This window comes from Corythoichthys intestinalis, chromosome 17, assembly GCF_030265065.1.
Source record: "Corythoichthys intestinalis isolate RoL2023-P3 chromosome 17, ASM3026506v1, whole genome shotgun sequence".
Taxonomy (NCBI): domain Eukaryota; kingdom Metazoa; phylum Chordata; class Actinopteri; order Syngnathiformes; family Syngnathidae; genus Corythoichthys; species Corythoichthys intestinalis.
Genome location: NC_080411.1, coordinates 12122850 through 12146860, shown reverse-complemented (window position 1 = coordinate 12146860; position 24011 = coordinate 12122850). Strand labels below are relative to the sequence as shown.

Genomic DNA, 24011 nt, shown 5'->3' with positions numbered 1-24011 from the left:
GATGTAAAAAATGAAAATGATTGGTAATATGTAAACTGTTTTTTTATGACCATTAATAGTCACTTGCCCTCTAAAAGATTAAAGGTCCACTATCCCTAAGATTTGGTTGAAAATTATGTTTTATTAAGACACATTCCTTTCAAAAAGAATCACGAAAACCAACTTTGCTGATTATAAATAATTTTATTAGCATCTGCATCTTGTGTCCAATTTTTTGATGTTATTTTTGGAATTTGACTGTGTGAAACATGTTTTAAAAGCGGAGAGCGTTGACCCTGTCAAGCAATGAATATTCAATGAACCTCACGATAATTGGCTGTCTAAAAAATTGGTCTCATAAATATTTCATCATACCTCGCCGTGATTGGTTGCAATTACTGTGACGTCACTACACATCGACAAGTCGGAGCCAGAATCAGTGCAACTGTCTGGTCCGCAGCAGTTGGAACTCAAAGACAGTGGAGGGAAGCAGCCAACAATTTAGACCCATGAGAGAAGTCGGTTGACGGATTAGTTTGGTTGTTCCTCTTCTTTTCAACTCCACACCTTTTTTCCCCCCACACAACGCGAGCGTGTTTAATTCACCACACTTTTTAGGCTGAAGAACTCTCGGAACTTTTCGACATGGGCACCGGGCCGGCTGTGGGCAAATTCTGCGTAAGTAAAACCACTTGAAATGCATTACAATTTGAATATGACACGTATTTGTGATTATTCAATTGTGGACGGCGTGCGTGGTCAAGGTAAGTGAGGGATGAATGATGATTTCTAATAACTTTTGGGACCGATTATCAAACCCTGGTGCGGACCTAACTGGAATCAGCAACGCGCCTCTAACATTGGCTAGTTAGCTATTCAGCTAATGTTTATGTGAAATTAATAAATATATATGTGAAATGAATTGCGCAGGCGTGTTTGTATTGGGGTAAATTAAACAGAAAAGCTGTTTAAACTTATTGGCAGGAAGCCATGATTTATATGAATGGCAACAGGTGCCTATATTGTACATTTTGCCTAACAGTGGAAGAACATTATAAAGTTGTACTTGTCATTACAGTAGATATAAATACTACAAGTATTGGATTTTTTTTTCTGTGTACGTGCATCCCCTTCATTTTTTTAAAAAAGCAGTGTTTTCTGCTGTCATTTACTTTATTCCTTCTATCATGCAATGTATGCAAATGAGCCACCATAAAATCCCTGAATACTAGTTAAACACTGAACTAAATCAAACGACTCTTGCAACAATGATTATACTGTTCTAACTAGTTTGAGTAATCATTTCTTATATCACTTGATATAATGAACAATGACCTGACTCAACAAACCACAAGTGTAACATATCAAACAACAGCCGATTTAAATGTACGTCAAATAACCCTTAAAGGTTCCTGTCGCCAGTAACTAACCTTTAACGAGATAGAAGACGACGAACCGCATATAGCCACAACTTAAGGACTTGTGGGAGACGAACGCAACAAACGCCCACTTGTGTTTTGAGCAACCACCCCAAAAATCTTATGACAAGTTCAAGTACAGCAAATATTGTTATAATAGTTGTTGATGACTAACGTAGCGACATATGAATGAGTGATGCTTCAACGTTTTGGGTGATCTTCAACAAAGTTGCAAAAGGTAACAGCTGACAATAACAAACGTTTGATGAAATGACTGTCGACTCATTGCTCTTCTGATTTATTTTACTGTTAAAGCTAATCAGTGCCAAGTAAAAGACGACAAGCATAACTGCATAGCATAACTGATAATTGGTGACGAACAAACCGTCACACGTTGTGAATGATTGTTTTGAACAACGGAAATGTAGTTAGCATGAAAACATTCAAGCATGTCTGACAATAAACACATTTTACGTAACAAGTAGAAGTGGGAATCTTTGGGCACTTAACAAAACGATTACGATTCAGAGGCTACGATTCGAATATAAATCGATTATTCATGCACCCCCCAGCTATTAGCTGCTTTTAACGTTTTGTACATTAGTTACAAAAATTGTACAAAAATCCTCTCAGGCTTAAATAAACGACTATTTCAGTATCAAGTTAACAGTTCAAAACAGTAAATAAAATACTCAAGTACCCATTCTGTCTTAGCAGCTTTAAACTACATTCAATCAATGTAATGTTGTGAATCAACTGTTAAAGTTGTTAAAATTGCTCCCTGTATTCCATGATTTCCCTTCTGTCTACTTTCAACATGTGAAAGCTTTAAAACTGTTTTAAAGATAGATTCAAGTCAAGATTTTGCTGATTTAGGGAAGTCTACTGCTTTAAGATGGCGGCTGTTTATTAACGCCAGCAAGTCTGTCATTTTGCATCTAGTTTGCTATACATACTGTATGTTGCTAAAGCCGCCGAGTTTGTCATTTCGCATCTAGTTCTTTATACATGTGATATCTACCGTAGCATTGTGTGGATGTAGTTTGTAGCGGCCGTCGGCAGCAATCAGATATTTTTTTGTAATTTTTTTAATCTAGCGGCATGAGTTGAGCCAGAGCCGTGAGTTGAGCATTGTCATTACCCGGGTAATGACAAGCATGATGTTTGCTCTCGATCCATTTCTCATTGTGTCCCGAAGACCGCGCTGACTGTGTTTTAGCTCTGCTTTACTTGACATATTTCAATAATCGGAATTTGGATATTTGTGAATCGTTCTCGAATCTTCCATGGCCGAATCACAAAAAATCTAAGAATTGGAAATTTACTACACCTCTAGTAGCAAGTGATGGGTTTTTGCTTTCTGACGTAACATAATAAGTGACAACGTACCGAGCATGACTAACCTATACAAGCAAACAACATTTGACGTAATGAGTGATGACAAACGGCATCAAGCAAGACTGAGTTTCAAGTTCCAAGCAAATTGTAATTGCCAAACATTACTATTGGACAATTTAATATGTCGCACATCAACAAAGTTTGACCTATTGACTGCAATAACTAACTGGACGTGACATCGTCATGCATTTTTGGGCCATGAATGTCAATGAAGTAGCGAACAACCTTTAGCATGGGGAGTGACAGCTAACCTCAATGAACGTGACTGTTTTACGACTGATATTAATGAATAGTTGATGTAATGAATGACAGCTAACCTCAACAAACTCAACATTGTTACGACTAATAATATGAAACGGTTGACCTAATGAGTGACGACTTACTGTAGCTAATCAGCACTGATTCAATTGGACGTCACAAATTATGGCGACGAACAATAAAAACATTCAATGTATGAAACATTAACTCAAGTTTAATTAATGTGGACTTTGTAAAACTCTGAAGAAATAATGGCAATAGTGGCGAGAGTAAATAATGACTGATGTTTTTGTGAATACTATGATTGTTTCGAGTAGGGTTGCCAGCTATCCCTTGAAAAATGGAATCATCCCGTGTTCAGAAACAAAGTACGCGTTTCAAGGGACACACTTTGTCCAGTATTATCATGGAACTCTAAAATAGTGACTTATTTGTAGAACGATTGAATACTGGTATGGTGCTTTTCAAGAATATACAGGGGAACGCGTTCTCCCGCCTCTTCTGCTTTCTGGTCAATGAGCTGACAGAAAAGTAGAGCTGGGAATCTTTGGGCACCTAACGATTCGATTAGGATTACGATTCAGAGGCTCCGATTCGATTATAAAACAATTATTGATGCACCCCCTCCTTTTGTACATTAGTTCCAAAATTGTTCAAAAATCCTCTCAGGCTAAACCAAACTACTATTTCAGTATCAAGTTAACATATAACAGTAAACAAATATACAAAAATAACAGTAAATAAAATACTCCAGTCCCCATTCTGTATCAGCAGCTTTAAACTACATTCAATTAATTTAATGTTGTGAATCAGCTGTTACAGTTGTTAAAATTGCTCCCGTTATTCCATAATTTCCCTTCTGTCTACTTTTGTCAAAGTTTTAAAACTATTTCATCATTTAAAGATAGATTCAAGACAAGATTCTGCCGATTTAGGAGTATTTTAGATAAAAAGTTAGTTAGGTTCGCTACAACAGAGCCTTTTAGAGAAGTCACTGCTTTAGTACTGCTTTAAGATGGCAGCTGTTTACTAACGCCGGAAAGTCTGTCATTTCGCATCTCTGTTCAATAATACATGTTCTAACACCGCCGTCGTCTGTCATTTTGCATCTACTTCTACATATATATCATATCCACTGTAGCCGTATGTTTGTAGCAACTAGCAACTGGGCGTTGTTTGTAGGCTGTCGGCCGCAGTCAGGTATAATTGTTTTTTTATCTAGCGGCATGAGTTGAACATGATATTTACTCTCGGTCCGTTCCTCATTGCGTCCCAAAGACCGCGCTGACTGTGTTTTACTTCTGTTTTACCTGGTATAATTCAATAATCGGAATTTGGATGTTTGTGAATGGTTCTCGAATCTTCCACGGCCGAATCGCGAATAATCTAAGAATTGGAAATTTCTCAGGCCTCTACAGAACAATGACAATCCCGCTCATTTCATTGGTCGAGGTACTGTCGCTTGCCATGATGACACTGGCAGACAACATGTGTGGGAGATAAGAAGTTTGAGCTTGAGTAAAAAGCATGTTCAAAATGATAATTTGATTTCTTGTTCTTCACTGTGTACTTTATTTTCACTTTGTATTATATATTTGCGTTCTATCAATTTCATTTATATTTTCCACTAGCTTTTTCGTATCTAACTCCTGCGGCTGACGGCGCGTACCAACTCTTTCAATAATGAAGGGGTGTCCCAACAATTAGCGCAAACGCTAAATGGACACGAAGGGGTGCCAATTGTTTGTGCTACGTTTGCACGAGTTGTTGTGACAGTCCTCTGTTACTGAGAGAGTTGGTACGCTCCGTCAGCAGCGATGGAGGGGCTGCGATTGGTGTTATCACTCGAAATTAAGATCTCAATATCTATAAAACGATAGAAGCACAAACGAAAATTTTTCCAGAACAAACGCAGCATATAGAAATGGCACCATTTTAGATACATTTAGCAATAAAAGGGGGGGGGGGGGGGTTGCGTGACTTCATCACATGAAATAATATCTGAAAAACAACAGCAAAACGAAACTTAACAGTACAAACGAAGCGTCAATGATTGACACAATTTTTACCAATTTTTTCATCAAAGGGGCGGGCTGGTTGACTCAGGCTGACCTATAAAAGAAATATACCGTAATTTTCGCTCTATAGGCGCACCTGACTATAAGGCGCTACCCACCAAATTTGGCACAAAAACACCATTTGTTCATAGATAAGCCGCACTGGACTATAAGTCGCGGCTGTCCTCACTGTATTATGGGATATTTACTAAAAGATATAAACCGGCAACACTTTATTTGACAGCGTCATCACACGACTGTCAAAAGACCAAATGAACCACCATGAAGCTTTGAACCACTTGGCTGCGAAGCTTCAGTGGCTTCAAGAAGCCTCATTTGGCCATCTCTGCTCCCTTGGGGGAGCCAGTCAACCTCAGCTGCCACCTGCTGTCAACACTGTTGTTGTCCAACATGCCTCTTAGCATGCATTGCAGCGCTACAGTTACTTTTCATATTGTTTCATTAATTGCTAGTTGTGGTATTTGGTAACACTATTTGACAGAGGCGCCATATGACTGTCATTAGACAATCATAATTATGACATGAAACTGTCCTAAGCATTTATGAATGCTTATAACATTTCATTTAGTGTTATCTGGTGAATTATCTCGCTTTTGAATGGATGTAAAAGATCCGAGCTGGACATAAATTGAGTTGGTGACATACTTTACCGGATGACAATGACATAAGCATTCAGTAATGCCCATGATAGTGTCATGTCATAATTATGACTGTCTTACAACAGTTTTATGATGCCGCTGTCAAATAAAGTGTTGCCTATTAACCCAAATAAATCAACAAATAAGCTGCACTGGACTATAAGCCGTGGGATTCAAAATTAAGGGAAAAAGTAGCGGCTTATAGTCCGAAAATTACGGTAGCTATTTCAAAAACGATAGCAGCACAAACGAAACTTTTTACAACACAACCATAGCACAAATGATTGACATCATTTTTATATAAATTTGCATTTGGTGAGGGGCCAACTTCAGAGAGGTTGGATTTCCACGTTTTATTTGGAGTGATCATTTGTGAAAATGTTATTGCTGAGGGGACTTTGAACCCACTTCAGTTTACCTCAAACTTTATTTTAGTTTATCTTAAAAAGTTGTTTTAAACAACGGCCAAAACACACACACACACACACAGCTGAGGACCTTAAGGGTTAATTTTTACAGTTTTAAATTTAGCAGGACAGATGTAAATTTTATTCTAGTAATATTTTTGTATTAAAAATGAATTGCCGATAATTAAATTTTTGCCATGTGCTTACATCACTCAAATATGCATCGAAATCAGACATGTCCAAAGTCCGGCCTGGGGGCCAAATGTGGCCCATGGTCAAATTTCATCTGGCCCCCAGCCTCTGTCATAAAATCAATAACGTCTGGCCCGCACACAGACTTAATAAATTGGTCAGCAATACTGCTACAGGCATATGAAGTAGCTTACACACTAAATGCTGCTCCTCATTTACCCACTAAAAGGCAGCAGTACTCTAAGCAACATTACCCCGTGTGACTCTTTACTTCCAATTTTCTAAAATGGCGACAAGCAACAAAAAAAAGTTGACTGCGACGGCCGAGGTTTCAAGAATAGGTGGAAATTGGACTATTTCTCAACTAAAATATGCAACAACTGTGTCTGCCTCATTTGCAAAGAGACAGTCGCTGTTTTTAAATAGTTCAATGTGAGGCGATATTACCAAACAAGACACGCTGACATGTACGACAAGATTAGAGGGAAGATAGGCAGCGATAAATTGAAGTAACTTGAAGCTAGTTTAATTTCACAGCAGCAGTATTTCGCAAGAGCCCGAGAGTCGAAAGAGAACGTCACAAAGGCTAGTTGCGAGATTGTTGAAATTATTAATTAAAAAAAAAAGTTATGAAGCAAATGTGACACACAGAATGGCTTGCTAAAATTTGCTTAAATATATTGTTCTACGTAAAGGACGTTAGCCAAGGTCGGCCCCCCACATTTTTACCACACCAAATCTGGCCCCCTTTTGCAAAAAGTTTAGACACCCCTGATCTAAATAATTCAGGTTTGAGTAAAATTGTTATATTGCAATCATTAATTTAAAAACAAAATCACTTTTCCATACAAAAGAACTAATTAAATGGTGACGGTTATCAGGCCAGCTCTACTAATGAGGTGTTTCAGGGAGTTGGCAGCGCTAATTGCAAGGCGACCAACACCCAAGAATACCTAAGATTATTGCGCACCATTTCTCACAATAGTAAGTTTCTCCTATCACAATGTTACTCTGCCATTCCCACATTTTAGGTTCAGGTTAGTACGTGCTATCTGCAACTCTTCGTCACATTGTCATCAGTGGACTGTCATGTGGCACTTTTTTTCTCCCCTGTCTGAAACCTTTACAAAGACCTTTGCAACTTGTGTAAGCTCCCCCTGCTTTTCTTCATGTCGGGCAGCGACGTCACTGTTTATCTTTTGTGTAAACCGCAGTACATTCTGGAAGAGGCCTCGCCAAGTGGCCTTGTTGCTGGGGGGACTGCGAGGAAACAAGACCCCCACCCTTGATCCACCCACACACACCGACTCTGCCTGCTGTCTAATCTCCCCCGAGCCTCCCCATACACACAGATAGCGAGCCTACGTGCCTGCCTGTCCAGTCCATTTCCTGTACACACATGCCATGATATTAGGGGGCATCAGTTGTAACTGTAAACTTGATGCTAATCTCTTGTGCGTCTGCCTGGGTGTGGCTTCACACAGGAAATGCCCCCTTGTGTCCGCTACTACCCTACAAAAATCTGGGACAATCTACGGGAAAAGCCTTGGTTACTGACTTGGCATGGGATGATGCAACAGGCTAGCAACACCTGCAGCAGGTGCTCCGTCAACACGTTGGATTAGCAGATCAGAAGGGCACCCACTTCGTTGCTGAGGCGAACAGCTCAGCCAATCGGAGAGTGGCTGACTCACTCGGGCATGTGTCACCTGTTCAGGTGTGCCCGTTCAGTGCCGATTGCTCGCATTCCAGCGTAAGGCTGGGTGACGTCAACGGTTCACTTGTGAGCAAAGCAGCCAGTCGGGCCAGTAAGGCGTTTATGCCAATTATAGCGATGTGTAAAAAATATTTTATGAACGGTCTCGTAAATCATTTACAGGATTGCTTCAGGCAGATGTCAGTGTTGTTTAGCTTTACTCTAAGTAACAGCAGACACACAAGCTTACACACACGACTGTTGTCAAGGTGGGAGAAACATGCTTCATGAACTTTTTTAAAATCTTTTTCTGTTTCAAAACTGCTATTTTCAAACTGTTAATGACTTGATTAAATAATAAATAAATATAATAATAAACTTCTTTATAGTGAGGTCTAGTGTTGCTCTTTTACAATAAGCTATTTATTGCTAATAATAGTTAGCTCCTGTATTAAATTCTTACGTACAGTATTTTTTGGACTATAAGTCGCACTTGCGTAAAGGTAGCACCAGCCAAAAAATGTGCAATGAAGAGGAAAAAAACATGAGTATAAGTCGCATTTTTTGGGGGGGCGGGGGGGGGGGGGGGTTATATGATAAAATCCAACACCAAGACAGAGATACTGAAAGGCAATTTAAAAAAAAAAGTAGAATAAAGAACAACAGGCTGAATAAGTGTACGATATACTAACGTTACATGACGCATAAAACATCAGTGTCACTCCAAATTAGAGCTGAAACGAATACTCGAGTAACTCGAGTTTAAAAACTAATCCGAGTAATTTGATTCACCTCGAGGAATTGTTTAATTTTGCCAGCTCTAAGCATTACGTTTTGCCCGGACTACTTTTAATGCGGGACAACGCGCTGACGTCACGTGCGTAGAGGAAGAAGCAATAAAAAAAAAAAAAACTTACCGCAGCCGACAGCCGCTACAAAACTACGCCGACGTTGCTAAAAATTACGCCCGCATGTTGCTAGTGTGGTAGCAGGTAGTGTCCGATGAGTCTCATAGATATCGCATGCATTTAGGACTAGATGCGAAATGACAGACTCGGCTGCGTCTGGGCAGCGTTAGTAAACAGCCGCCATCTTTAAGCAGTAGACCTCTCATCGCTAATAAATATAACTGTCACTCACTCACATAACGTTAGCCCTTCGGAGGGCTAGGTTTCTATTGATTATGACCACTGTCAATGCGTGGCTAAGGTGTCTTACATACAGGCTTTATTTAATGTGTAAAAACACAGCGCTGTAGGGTGATGAGGGTCTAAAATTAAAACTTAATAAAGGTAACTGTCAGTTTTAGCTCAGTAGTCATTGCTGAATAAAACACTAAGTAGCACTGGTCCCTAATGTGCTCCAATACAGCGGGTATCATACATTTATTTTGAACACTGCAAAAACTCAAAATCCTATTAATACTTAAAGTTTAGACTAACTTAAAACTTAACTCGAACTTAAAAATAGCTTGACACAAATGGAAATTAAATTGAAACACGTGGGAAAAACACGTAGCTTTCAAGTGATGTGTGTTATCAAGCGTAATTACATTTTTAGGTAAGAAATATATATATATATATTTTTTTTTACAAGATCTAGAAGTTTTTTGAGTGAAAGCAGTGATTTTTTTTTTTCTAGTCACATCTTAGATGCAATTGTTGGCTGTTTTCAACAATGTACATCAAAAATAAAGACATTAATTGACTGAAAATGGTTCAATATTGGATTAAATGTCTTTTTTTCTCATGTATATTTATAATTGCTCTTTATCTAAAAAAAATTAAAAAAAAATGTTTTATCCGATTAATCGATAGAATTTTCAGTCGATTACTAAAATATTCGATAGCTGCAGCCCTACTCCAAATCACTAAATCCAATGAAACCACACTGTCTTGCGGTTTATTGTGAAACTAGCATGTGAAATGATATTATAATGTGTAAATAATTTCACACATAAGTCGCTCCAGAGTACATTTCGCACCCCCAACCAAACTATATAAAAAATTAAAAAAAACTGTTGTCTTATTGTCCGAAAAATATCGATAATAACGATCTTTTCGACATCCAACATAAAATTTGACTTGCCATTTGTTTCTACATCCAACAACATGCTCGAAATATGACGATCTACAACAGCGGCGCAGTTTTTTTTTTCCCACAAGACTGACTCACGGAAGATTTTCTTGTGAGAGCAATCAACATGGGTTCCAACAATGTTAGTACAGGTGGTTAAAAACGAAGGAAAAAGGTGATGCTTACCATTGTAATGAAGTTGGAAATAATAGAAAAATATGAACGTCGTGTGCGGATTCGTGAACTGGCTCGACAATATGGCCATAGAATGTCCACTCTTGACGGTCCTCTTCCGACCTCTGTTCGCCAGTCGTTATTAGTCAAGGTGACAATTATTGTCAAAAGAAATCGCCAGCTTCATCAGGTTTCTAGTCATTTATTCCATCAACTTGTGCAACATGCCTACAGTCCCCCTCAGCTGACCATGTGAAGTGAAAAGTCCTCCCTCACTCTCGCACGTCAACCATGCGGTGCGTTCAGGTACACCACGCAAAACTATGTCTGCCACATTAGAACCCAATTTATTACATTATTAAAGGTTTTATTTAGAGGTGCACGATAATTATCAGTCCGATAATTATCGGTCCGATAATAGGAATTATGACGTCATCCCAATAAATCCAATAACAATATATGTTATCGGGCCTATTAATAATATTTTTGGTGTCGGATTGGGATTTGGATGTGCATTTGTTTCCACTCCTGTTTTGCCAGTATGCAAAGGCTTGTTACTGTTCTAGAGGCCGTATTTTTCCTTCACTGAGTTATAAACCTTACAAGGCAATTAGCAAATGTTTTATTTTACAGAATTACGTTTAGAAGTTATTGAGAGGCCTTTTGGTTACTGATAGGCTTGCTGTTCTGTAATTGCCAGGTTAAGGAAGTTGTTTTGTAGACCAAGACGACAAAAGTCTCCTCTCCTGTTGCACCAAATGTTTTATCTGCTGACAAAGCACAATTCCTGTTGGGTTTCTGTTTGTTTTAGATCAGTGCTCATTGTTCAGGGGAGGCATCGTCAATGATATTGACTGATTGATAACCAATAATATATATATAATTTTTTAATGTATATCGTATCGGCATTGGCCTTGAGGAGCAGGAAGTTATAGATTTCGGTATCGGTTTAAATATCGTGCACCCCTAGTTTTATGATTATTATTACTACCGTACTGGCCCGAATATAAGACGGCCCTGATTATAAGACGACCCCCTCTTTTTGAACTTTTGAACACCAAATTTTATACAGAAAATTATTACAGTACATCAGAAACAAATGATTATAACAATACATTTGAGAGAAAAAACATGTTATTTTCCCTCATTCAAATGTTAATATCTGAACATTTAAATATGTAAACTAAAGAGCAATCACGTTCGTAAATGAATGGCTTCTGGTTTTTGAAATGTAAATAGACCAGTCTATTGTGATAAAACAACAAAATTGCAATAACTGCATTAACCATCAAAGTGAAGTCTAACTAACTGTAGTCTTGAAACAAATCTGAATAAGGAAAAACATTGTAATAAAATAATGCAAACTGGTTAAACTAAAAAGAGTAGCTGAGATCTGTCATGACAGAACATCGCTTCAATGATATCATGCGGTATCTAGCGTCGTGAATGGGGAGAGTAGCTGGGATCTGTTATGGCAGAACATCGCTTCAATGATATCTGGCGCCATCTAGTGTCGTGAATGGGTATAATGTCTAGACCGCAAATATTAGACGACCCGCTCTTTTTCAGTGTTATTTCAATGCAAAAAACACCGTCTTATATTCGGGCCAATACGGTATTAATATATTATTATTCCAATTTGTATTCACAATTTATTTGTTTTGCTCTATGTAATTGCTATTTGCAATAGTACCAGCAGTACTGATTAAGGATTTAGTGTAGGTTTTCAGGCAGTGGAACGAATTAATGGAGTTATAATGTATTCTTATGGGAAAATCCTGCTCATCATACGACTATTTCAACTTACAAGCTAGGTCCTGGAATGAATTAACGTTGTATGTAGAGGTACCACCGTACTTATAGGCTGTACTATCATACCCACATTTGTAGCCTCACTGTCTGCATACTATACGTACATCACACAACGGCTGTTCATCCGTAATTCATACTACTGTCAGTTTCCCATATTGCGTAACTGCATCAGTTGCACGATTGTCGCTATACCACAGTTACTGTACTTCCAAGTCGCTTTTAATTTTGCACAACTGCACAGCTGTCATTGCACAGCAGCTTCACACAACTTATATCTTTGCATGGCGAAATTGCTCTATGCACTTATGTGTTAAGTCTTAAATGTTCTTTAAAGTCGTAGCTTTTTTGTAGTAATAAATAAATGTTGGGAGAATTCTGAAAAGGTTACTGGTAAAAGTACTTTACCTGACTTAAGCATTTTTCATGTCAACTGTCATCAGTTGGTGAATTTTTGGGGTGTTTGAGACACAAGGCAAACTTTTCTTCGCAAGTGAACATCGGGTTCCCCGTCACTCAAGTAATGTAGAAAGTGAATCATTGTGAAAAAAAATTTGTGACTCTTTGCCACGCACCAAACAATTGAGCTTAGCTCATATAAAGATGCAGTTAATTGACAAAAAAACTGTGGTTTTGGGGTTGTGCATACAATATACTGTTTTTTTTTTTCACTGAACCACAACAACATGGTGTCACTTTCAAGAAAGAAGGCTTTCTAAGCTTATGTGTCTATAAAATGATAAATCTAGGGCTAGTCTAATCTAGTTAGTTAGAATAATCGAGTAATCGGACTACAAATATGTAATACGTTGCAGAATAAATTTTAGGAGAAACACATGTTCATGCCTGCAATAACATTTATTTTGGCTTGCTAACATTTGCACTTTGAAAAGCATTAAATGCCTTTACAAATTAATTCCTTCAAACTATGCAGTTGCACTTTCATTTCACAAGAGCAATAAATGCATTTGAAGATAAATTAAAATACCTTAGCTTAGCCTCAAATGTTATAAAAATACATAAATGAGGATTGAAGTACCACAAAAGAACAATGTGCTAACTTGCATAGCAAAAGCTTAAATGCTATTTTTTTGAAAGCTCTTAACAAATCGTTCGAACACATATTCCCCCCAAAAAACTGCTTAATATACTTCTAAACTAAACAACATATGCATAAACAAACATATTAGCGCAAACAAAAACATACCTTATGTTGGTCTTAGCAGGGAGCAGCTGGATTCAGCCATGTCAGACAAGTGATGGCATATTCATTGTTGCACTACAGGGCAGTGTATCCATCCAAATCAATAAAACTAAATGCAACACTTTCAAAACAACCCATTACAACATTACGCTAAACGAATCCTCGAAACAGCAAAATTTGATTCGAAGCTTTTTTCTAATCGAATAACTCGAGTTAATCGATTAATATTTGCAGCACTAGGTAAATCTATGATAAAATAGTATTTGGGATAAAAGTGTACCTGTAAGTTACCACAAATTTTCATCAAAAGGTATTCCCAAGGAAACGTTTCTTGTCGTTTTGCAGAAGGGTTATGAGTGTTTGTTTGTCGCTATAACAAATAATTGCATGCTAATCGTTCTTGTTGTTGTCAGTCTCATGTGAACGCGTCTGATTGAGGTCTAAGCCAATGATGCCATGAATAAAGCAGCAGCCGAGGGTCAGTGATCTTGTTGTGTGATAATAGTTGACGATTGGTCGCGCGCTCGCCAGGACAAATGATACATTTGCAGGCGTGACGGAGTGTCAGCAGTCTCAACACTGATGCCCTCCTCAGGCATATTTGTATATTTTTCTTATATCACTGGAAAAATAGATACATTTTATAAGTTGGCCTTGATTCGGGGAACTGATGGAATCTGGTGGAATGCTAATTTTCAGAGAGCACATAGTGTTGTCCTGTCTATTTGACATAGCTTTCAAGACCTACAGAACATTTTTTAGGACAATGGTTTTAGATTTTTAGGGCTTTGGGACAATGTAAACACAGTCAACCAAATGAAAGACTAGACTGAAAGATTTGATTCTACTTTTTTTCAATTTTTAGTATCAGCAGTGGAACATATAGTAGATATCTTATACCCAAATGACCTAATTTGGACACTTTATATTTTTTTGCTTTTTTTACAAAAATGTATTTTGATTACAGTGGTGACTAGGGTTGGGCATCGTTTGAAATTGAACAGTTCCGATTACGATTCCACGTTTCGAGTCCGGTTCCAAACGATTCTTGATTCCGATTCTTTTAAGAGGCAGGATAAAAAAAAAATAAAGGCAGGGTAAAATAAAATTGCATGGTTTATATTAAAGTCTAAACTTCCCGATGATTTTTTTAAATTATATTAACTTCTCACAGGGCTAATTTTAACTTGTATATAGTAAATATCAGTCTTTGAACTTGAGCAATTTTTTGCCGCTTGATGGTCAGGGCATTGAAACATGGAATCGAAATTTAAAAATTCAAACGATTCCGGGAACATCGGAGGGACAGAACCGGTTCCCATCGATGCCCGATGCCCAACCCTAGTGGTGACTTTGACACTGTTCTTTGCTTGAGTGGCATCTCAAGCATTTGAAAAGTGCTGTCCTCCAATGAAACGTCAACAAGAACAATTAAAAAGTGCAGTCAATATGTACAGTGGAGAACTTTTAATTTTGAAACCGCTCATTACAGTTTTGCAAGTTGGCATTGCGAAATTGATTTCGCATATCAGCCGACCTGGGTTAGACGGTGTGCTGTGAGATATCTCAGCAGTTTAGGAGCATATCATCCTATTTGTAGCATCATGGCTGCCCCCTCTGGATCTAGATGATCCCTCTCATCTTTTCCCCCTTTCTTGGCACTCTTCTTGACATTCTTGATACTCTTGATCTACCATGACAATAATATGTTCAGATGTCAGCTGGTTGTAACAGAATTAGTGTGCCAGTTTTCTCCACTTCTTATTGTTATGCATGTTGATCTCATCCAAAAGAGACCTATTACTCCAATCTACTGGGCGCAGTTCCTTATTTCAGTAGTTTTCCAGCTTTACAAGAACAGCAGAGCCACAACTTATTTTTTATTCCACATTTTTGGCTTTTAACTAACCTGGCATGCCATATTGATTGTTCCATATATCTGCAACCAATACATATATCAATCTGGGAAAGATCCAATTGAGACTAGTTTCATGGTAGCAACCTTCAAAAAAGTATAAGGCTTGGACGATGGCTCACCAGTCAAAAAAAGCTTTTAGTGAGTTTTGCTCTTTTAATGAGGAAATGAAGTGTGTTTCAGACAGAACTTGGGAAATTGACCTATCCACAAAAAACTCTTCGGATTCTGCCATAGAATTCAAGCAGATAGTCGCTTCCTGGTCATGTCTGCAGTTCCTGATTCTTTCCACTGTTTGGCTCACCATCAGAAGGCAACCATTCCACATGAAGCCACCGTGTGACATATTGGTTCACGGAAGAGCAAAAACATTGTTTCCTGTCAAGAAAAGCTTTTAGGGACATCCTTTCCTCTTCTTTTATCAGGAAATTAAGTGTATTTCTGACAAATCTTCAGGAATTGAAATCTACAAGAACTGCTTTGCACTCTGACATTGTACTCAAGCAGCTAGCTGCCGGCATACTGGATTCCAATCGTATTCCTCTTAAAATCTGATTTTTAGGGGTGACTGTTCAGACAGTGCCACGTTATTGACACGCCTGACAGGTTGCTGTGGCAACAAAGGTATCATTCATCGTCGAGTGATTTCACGGACAGTCAAAACCTATGTGAGCTGTTCAGACTGAGAAGCATCTTGTCCATATCGGATATGAAAGTACCTAGACTCTGAACAAGGTCATATTTGCTTCCTGGTCACTTCTGCAACTCACCCCTCTTTCTCCTGATTGGCTTGAACATCAAGATGGCTAGGGGAGTGATTGGACAGTTTAGGTTTGCAGGACGATAGTGCATGTTGAAACAAGAGCCGCTTTCGAACTGTAGGAACTATCCACAGTTCCTACAACCTTTTTTGGGGACGATGACGTCATTTTGCGTGTTCGCACATGTAGGAAATAGGGACCAGGAACTCAAAACCATTTTAGTTCGTACTCTGAGGCAGGGGCTTTCAATGGGGCCATAGGAATTCCATTACGTAGGGGTTTGTTGATTCGCTGAAATCAGCAGCTATGCCCCTTCCATATTCATGCATTTCGAGGAGCCGCCATATTTAAAAAGAAATACCTTGTACCAAATATGTGTGCCCAGTCTCGTCATTAGACGCTGGATTTGCTTGCCGATGGAAACTATTCCCTTCAAACATATAAGAATTTCCGCTGTGTCCTTGACGGTCTCCATTTTATTGTTTTCCGTTCTTTTTAATTTTCCCGGTTTTATTTTGCTAGAGGTGGGTGTGGCAAGTAAATAATGTGTCACTGGCGCAGACTAGAATGTCACAGCAGTTCGTATAGGGCGCAATACCTATGTGTGAACTCGACTGCCTGGCGAAGGATAGTTCCAATAACTACTGGAGAGGCCTATAGTTGTAGGAACATTGACTCTGGTTCCTACAGTACGAAAGCATCCAATGAATCAGAAAGTACAGTTTTGCGTGCAAGGCTAGCTTTTCACATCATTGGCAATGAAAGAGTTACGAGATTCAAACCCACCATTCATAAAATATTCATGAAAAAAGTGTATATTTGATTTTAGTGTGTCATATTGAGTATTTGTAAGCTTACATTTGCATAGAATCTCAATGTTGCTGCGTGTCATTAACGACAGACACCATGGCACAAAGGCTGGCCTTGATGGCCCTAATGTAATTCGACTTGGCAAAGCAGAGGCTCCTTGTGCATTCTTCAATCTGTTAGTCACCCTCTCACGTTGTTGTCGTCTTCGCCCTCCTCTTCCTCGATACTGCCAGTCGTCTTGTGAGCGGCCGCTCGAGCCTAATCGAGATTAAAAAAGCCTCCGCCCATCGCCCCGGGTCGTGCACATGTCTGACTCTGTGCTTGCCTTTGGTCCGGCAAAAGAAAACATCAACCCTCCCCAAACTCTTAGCAGACTTAGTCCGTTTTATGCGTTTCACATCAGCGTCGGTCACGCGCCCGGCTGGCTATTCATTAGCGTCAATTGTTTGCTAACGTCGCCTAACCTGTAAGCGACACGCGCGCACCTCCTGAGGAAACTCAAGAATGTGTGTCGTGGGGCTGCAAGCTTTCCTCGGTTAAAAATATCCTGCCCGCCGGATACGTTGTGTGTGCGCGCAATGTGCAGGCTTTTTGGAGGGGGGTAAGGGGGGGACTGTGCTGCATGAAGCCCCTGTATTGTCTCAGCTTCCTGTTCTCCCTGAGAGGAGGGGGCCACCGCTTTTCACACGCTCCCACTCAGCCACTCGCTCTACACGCCATTGTACACGCATACTTCAACACTTTACCGCACTTTTTACGCTCGCTAGTCACCGCGGGAGACGCACTTGGTCTCCACGTTACCACTGAGACATTCGGTGTTGTCATGTTCAATGCTGAGAGTCCGTTTGTATGTTTGTAACACATTTCCACCTCAGGAACTAGGACCATTGTGTGTGAAAGTGGACCATGGGTTCCATTGTGTGAACTTTATATCATGAGAACTTATTGTGGGTTGAAATTAAACCCTTTAACTTTGACAGGTTCAGGAAACTTAAGGTCAAAACTGCGAGTTCCTTATTTAGCTCCAAGAACTACAAGTCCCAAGACCAAAAAGTTACATTTCCAGAGAAGTTTCAGCTAGCCAACTTTGCTCCTGCGATGTACTGTTCAGTGCAATGTGGAAAAATACAGGACAACAGCTTCATTGCGTGTGAGAATACCACTAGAGCTGTCCCGACTAGTCGATGTAGTCGACGTCATCAATGACGTAAATGCGTTGACGAGCACAACATCCCAGTGACGGTTAATGAAGGGTTAAAAAAAATATATGCCTGGAAATAGGGCTGCAGCTATCGCTTATTTTAGTAGTCGATTAATCTATGAACGAGGTACTTCGAATAATCGATTAATCAGATAAGGAACATAAAAAATTAAAATTCCTAAACTGAGCCTCATACAGTATAAAAAAAATAAATAAATGAGGATCTATGTACAACAAAAAAGTCCGCTAGCTTAAATGCTATAAAACGCCAACATTTTTTTCCAATGCTTTTTACAAATGGTTCTTACTCATATTCCCACAAAAAACTGCTAAATATACATATAAACTAAATTACAAATGCATTAAAAAACATTAGCCCAAACAAAAACTTACGTTGATCTTAATAGGGGGCAGTGGGATTCAGCCATGTGAAATGAGGCAGACCAGAGTGCAATGTATCCACCCTAATCAATAAACTAAATGTATACACTTTCAAAATAAACCATTACAACGTCACTGTAATTAAACGAATACTCGAAGCAACAAAGTTTAATTCGAATAATTTTTTAAAATCGAATACTCGAGTTGATCAATTAATCGTTGCAGCACTAACTGGAAAGTTGATCATGTCGGACGCTCGGTATGCAAGCGGGGAAAGCGACACAAAGCCAAAAAAGCGAACCACAGCGGCCAAAACATTGACTTATTTCAACGAAACAAAGGAGGGTACACTGTTGTGTCCTGTACTTCAATACCAAGCTTGGCTGCACGTTGGCCGTAAATGAACACCTAGGGCGCCGTCACCCAGTTGTAATTTTGGACGACGACAAGAGACAACAAGCTGGCAGATCGTAAGTCCATCTAACTAACTAACGACATGTTTTATTGAAGTTGCTAAGCCTGTCACGATAGGCAATGAGTCCATTTATTGCACGGTTAATAAAAATGAGGGCGGTAATTTTCACGGCTGCGTTTTATCACAGCGTACGTGCGTGCATACATTTGCGCGCGTGTTGATGGCATACAAGACTCCAGTTCCCTTCACAGATGTTTATTGGTCATAAACACGTCGTAGAATTAAAGTTAAGACATACAAAATAAGGAAACACATCTATATTAAACACTGTAAACATTAGCATTGCTCCATTGAGGCTAATGGGGCAAAAAGACAACCTACATTAGCCTGCAATAACACATTGGCAGTCTTCTCCAAAACGCAAACTTGCAGTTAAAAGGTGACACTTTAAACATGAAAAATCGCTGGTTAACAGCATTTACAAATGAAAAAATGAATAAAAGAAAAATCTATTACTGACACCACATGCAATGGAAAAAAAAGTGCTTTTTCGCGGAGTGTAAAGATTACGGTTAGCCGTTTAGCGAACGTACTTCCGGTAAACATTTCAAAATAAAAGCACGTCATGTTCGTCATATAAATAACAATTTCTTGAGTTAATCCAACATACTTCAGAATTCAGATTCTACACCAAGACTAGCTTTAAAATGACACCCTTTATGGCAATGAAAAATTATTATAATTATTACAATAGTATATACAGTAGTATACTATAGTATTAATGCTAGATTTTTTTTTTTTTTTTAGGAATTGTTTTGAATCATGTTGTAAAGGCAAAGTCAGTGTTTTGAATCTGTTTACATTTCATGCTTTTGCACTAGTTAATGCTATCAGCATTTGACCTCATTGTTTATTTGTGATTTATTATTGTTATTTACGTGTTTATTTATACTTTAATAAAGAATTTAAGTGTTCCAAAATGTTTTTGTGAATTAATAAGTATCAACATAAATTTATTGCTAAATTAGTTTACGGGAAAAAACAATATTAGATGAGTCTGCTAATCGTAAAAATAGACTAAACGGGAGAAAATTAGTTGTTTGGGACAGCCCTAAATAGCACACATTTTTATTTTCTCACGCTTTGTATTGTAAGGACAGATTATGAAAGCGTCACTATGAAAGGCACAACGCGTAATTGAGCACAACGGTTTGCTGAGTCATTTGTATTTAAACACATTTTAAAATTGAGGAGGTAAGATTCCAAGTTCAAATATTTCTTTTCATTGCTCAGTTATGCTGGAGTATTTATAGACACTTGTACATTTCAGACACTATTCATTTCATTTTAATCAAGTTGTTTTAACTTTTTTAGTTTCAGCAACACTTGCTGTTGTGTATGTACATCCGAAGTTTGTCACTTGAGTGTAAAACGGAGGCCCCTTTTTTGACCCACCAATGTAATGTATTACTCCTGTATGTCAAACCAGGTCCCCCTATTGGTCAATTAATGTTATTGCAGTTAATTCACTGCATAAGTACTCCTACATTAAGGAGAGACCTGAGATAACAAAAAAATAATATACTGTATACTGATAGATACAGTATATCACTAGAGATGTCCAATAATGACATTTTTAACAGATATCCCAATATTGTCCAACTCCAAAAATCCGTTATCGATATCAAACCGATACCGATATATGCGGTCGTGGCCTTAACAAATTATGGCTAATTATATTGTGATGCCCATCTGGGTGCTTTAAAAATGATAAGCGTAACAATGTCAAGGTTTACCTGATAAACATTCTGTGAAAAATAAGAAGAAAAAAAAACTTCAACTGAATTTATGGGGAAAGTACCTATATTGGACAACTATATTTATTGTATTGGTCCGAATATAAGACGCCCCTGATTATAAGACGACCCCCTCTTTTTCAAGACGCAAGTTTGAAAAAAAGACTTTTTGAACACCAAATTAATTTTTATACAGAAAATAATTACAGTACATCTGAATGAAATGATTATAACAATATATTTGAGAGCTGCATTAGCTACAATATATTTGAGAGCTACATTAACCATCAAAGTGAGGTCTAACTGTAACTGTAGTCTTGAAACAAATCTGAATAAGGAAAAACATTGCAATAAAATAATGCAAACTCGTTAAACCTGAGAGTAGCTGAGATCTCTCATGACAGAACATTACTCCTCAAGTTCAGCATTCGCTTCAATGATATCTGGCGCCATCTAGCGTCGTGAATGGGTATAATGTCTAGACCGCGAATATAAGACGACCCCCACTTTTTCAGTCTTATGTCAATGCAAAAAACACCGTCTTATATTCGGGCCAATACGGTATTGTTGAAATAACTCGCATAACAAATCCCAAGCATCTTAGTTTAAAGACATCTAATGGTCAATAAGCATAACTGCTGTGCTTAGTTGTGACCAGCCTTGTACAAAGGCAGAAGGGTTATACAATCACTTTGAAGGCAGTATGCACATTGGCCCAAAACCGATAATGACAAACCGATGTCTATATTATCCAATATATTTTTTAAAAATGCTTTTATTGGCCCTATTATCGACTATACTATACTGGACTGTCTCAGAAAATTAGAATACACAATATTCTAATTTTCTGAGACAGTCCTGTATATTGTTCTATGTAAAGGACGTCAGCCAAGGTCGGCCCCCCACATTTTTACCACGCCAAATCTGGTCCCCTTTGCAAAAAGTTTGGACACCCCTGCTTTAAATGGTGGATTAATGTACAGGACTGTCTCAGAAAATTAGAATATTGTGTATTCTAATTTTCTGAGACAGTCCAGTATATTACTGTTAAATATATCCATATATGTGCCCAAGTATTTATCAATAAATAAATACATTTTTAAATATATTTGGCATTATGTCTGTCACTATGTCATTATACCTGTCAATGTATTTATCTTGTTGGAAATTAAGCCCGATCTCGTTATTTTCAGAGGATCGCAATCGGTTAAAAAAACAAAAAATTGGGAAATGTACTCATTAATTTTTTATGTTAACTCGTTGGCTCCCAATGACATCTATCACCATCAATAGCAGTGAAACATGATCAGTCAAGGCCTTCTTTCCCAAGTGAAATAGAACAAATTTAGCAGAACAATTCTAAAATGTCAAGCGACAACAGAAAAAGTCAAGAAAACAAACAACCAAAAGAGCTCAATGTATCACATTGGATGATCAACTTTAGTTTTTATTCAAATGTATATATTTAAAACAAAATATTTAAATGTAATTTGATGGCAACCTTTTTTTGTGCTGCGCAACTGATATTGCGCTTCATGAAAACCTCTGCTGTACTAATAAGCTTTTTATATAGCTGTAATTTTGGAGTAGCTTTGTTCAAATTGTGGGGGAGGGACATCTGCCCCCACCCTTCCTTTAATACAGTATATTTCCTAGGTACCAAATTGTGACTCGCACCAGAAATTCAAGCGATTGTAAGTCAAGGTACCCGTTGTCTACTTTTCAGATTAGGTGTACAATTTGCAATTCTTTGTACTATGACAACCAAATCAAACTGCCTCGCTGAGTTTTGGCTGCAGTCATGCTACAGTACAGCCAAGTGCAATTAAGCATCGTTCGTGTCATATTTGAACTCACTCAATTACGCTCGTTACGCTCATAGTCGTCATTCAACGCGCACATGTCAACCCGGCTCGGAGCCTAGCATTTGTTGGCTTGTCACTAACAGCTGTAACGTGTTAACATGGCCTCCTCTTGGCCCGCGGGCACGTTTGGATGTGCGCCGCACTCGCGGTTTGAGGGAGGTGGCGGCGATAAGGCCAGACGCGCACGAGAATGGCGAAAAGAGGCACTTCGCTCGTTTGTCACGATCGTTTACAAGGCGCTCGTCTACTTTGCCATCTTGAAACCCTCGGCGCGGAAAGTGGGAGGAGTTTTGTGATTAGTGGTTGGTTTGAGCGGTTATTGACTTTGACCTCCCAGCTGCCTGCTGTTTGGAATCCAGTGGAGTTGTTTGGCTTGGAGCAACAAATCACGCCGCTAGCGTCGTTTGGCTCGTGCTCAAAGTCTAGCTGCGTTGCATAAACGGCGGTGGCAGACTTGCAACACTTTTTCCACTGTTTGAGTTACAGATGAAAGCTAGGAAAGTTTGGGATCGTGATTATAGTCTGCTGCAGAGTGGTGGCGTCAGGGATTTACTAATAGGGGTGCCGACAGTCGAAAGCCAATGCAATAATACTCAAAATATGATACGTCTTTTAAAAAAATAAGCAAAACAACGCAAATATTGGAAGAAATGATGAAACAGAAAAATAATATTAAAAAACCCCAAAACAAAACGACATAATAACTCATGGCTGCGATTGACAGCGACACAAAATTGCAGGGTTGGCATTGAGTAATGAAACCTCATAGCCAATGTGGCTCAACAGTAGGGATGGGAATCGAAATCCGATTCCAATTCGGAACCGGTTCCGAGTGTTTCGAGGCCTCGACATCACAATGAAAAAGCCTTAACGATCCCTTTAACGATCCCTAAAGACGCATATTGCGTCGTGACGTGTCTTGTTGTCCAGACGCATCAAATTAGCATGGCGCCAAGAACCACTCGCTCCAAAGTTTGGCTACACTTCACCAGGAAAAAGGTTGAAAATGAAAGGTTACGATAGTTTGGCACGAGCATTGCCGCCGTAAACATAACAATGACAGCACGTAGGTTCGAACGCTCGAAAGTGTGTCTTCACTTCACGAGGAAAAATTACAACAAAGCGACTTGCAGTCATTGCGAGATGGAAATAACTGCATCGGGAGGGAATAGACTGCACTGTCCTCACCGAGACGCTAAGGCTCAGTCCTGGCTATACAGCTAGCTAAACTTCCAAATGACGATGCAGAAGACGTTGGTATAATTTGCTGACTTTATTCAACCATCACTTGAAACTAAAAATAGAAATGAAACAAATCAATTTCGTCCCCAATAACAAACAGGTTTGCATCAACGTAAATCAGCGATGATTAGCTGCTAACACAGTAACAACAAACAGTTAGCATGCGTTCGCTAGCATTAGCACATCGTTTAAACCACTACACAACTGGATTTAAGTGTCCGATCGCGAGTGGAAACGCACAACAACAATACAGAAGATGATACATACAGGCGTTGGCTCTGTAGATATTTTACAAACA

At 38.8% G+C, this 24011-nt stretch overlaps 1 protein-coding gene across 1 annotated transcript in view; it reads left to right on the top strand.

Annotated features, from left to right (window-relative positions):
* Positions 1 to 388: 388 nt before the first annotated feature.
* Positions 389 to 24011, top strand: part of tnfrsfa (tumor necrosis factor receptor superfamily, member a) — a 63982-nt gene continuing 40359 nt past the window's right edge. Inside the window, exon 1 of the mRNA XM_057818430.1 lies at positions 389 to 657. Coding sequence (XP_057674413.1) covers positions 625 to 657 — 33 coding nt within the window. The 5' untranslated portion in view covers positions 389 to 624. The remainder of the gene's footprint in view (positions 658 to 24011) is intronic.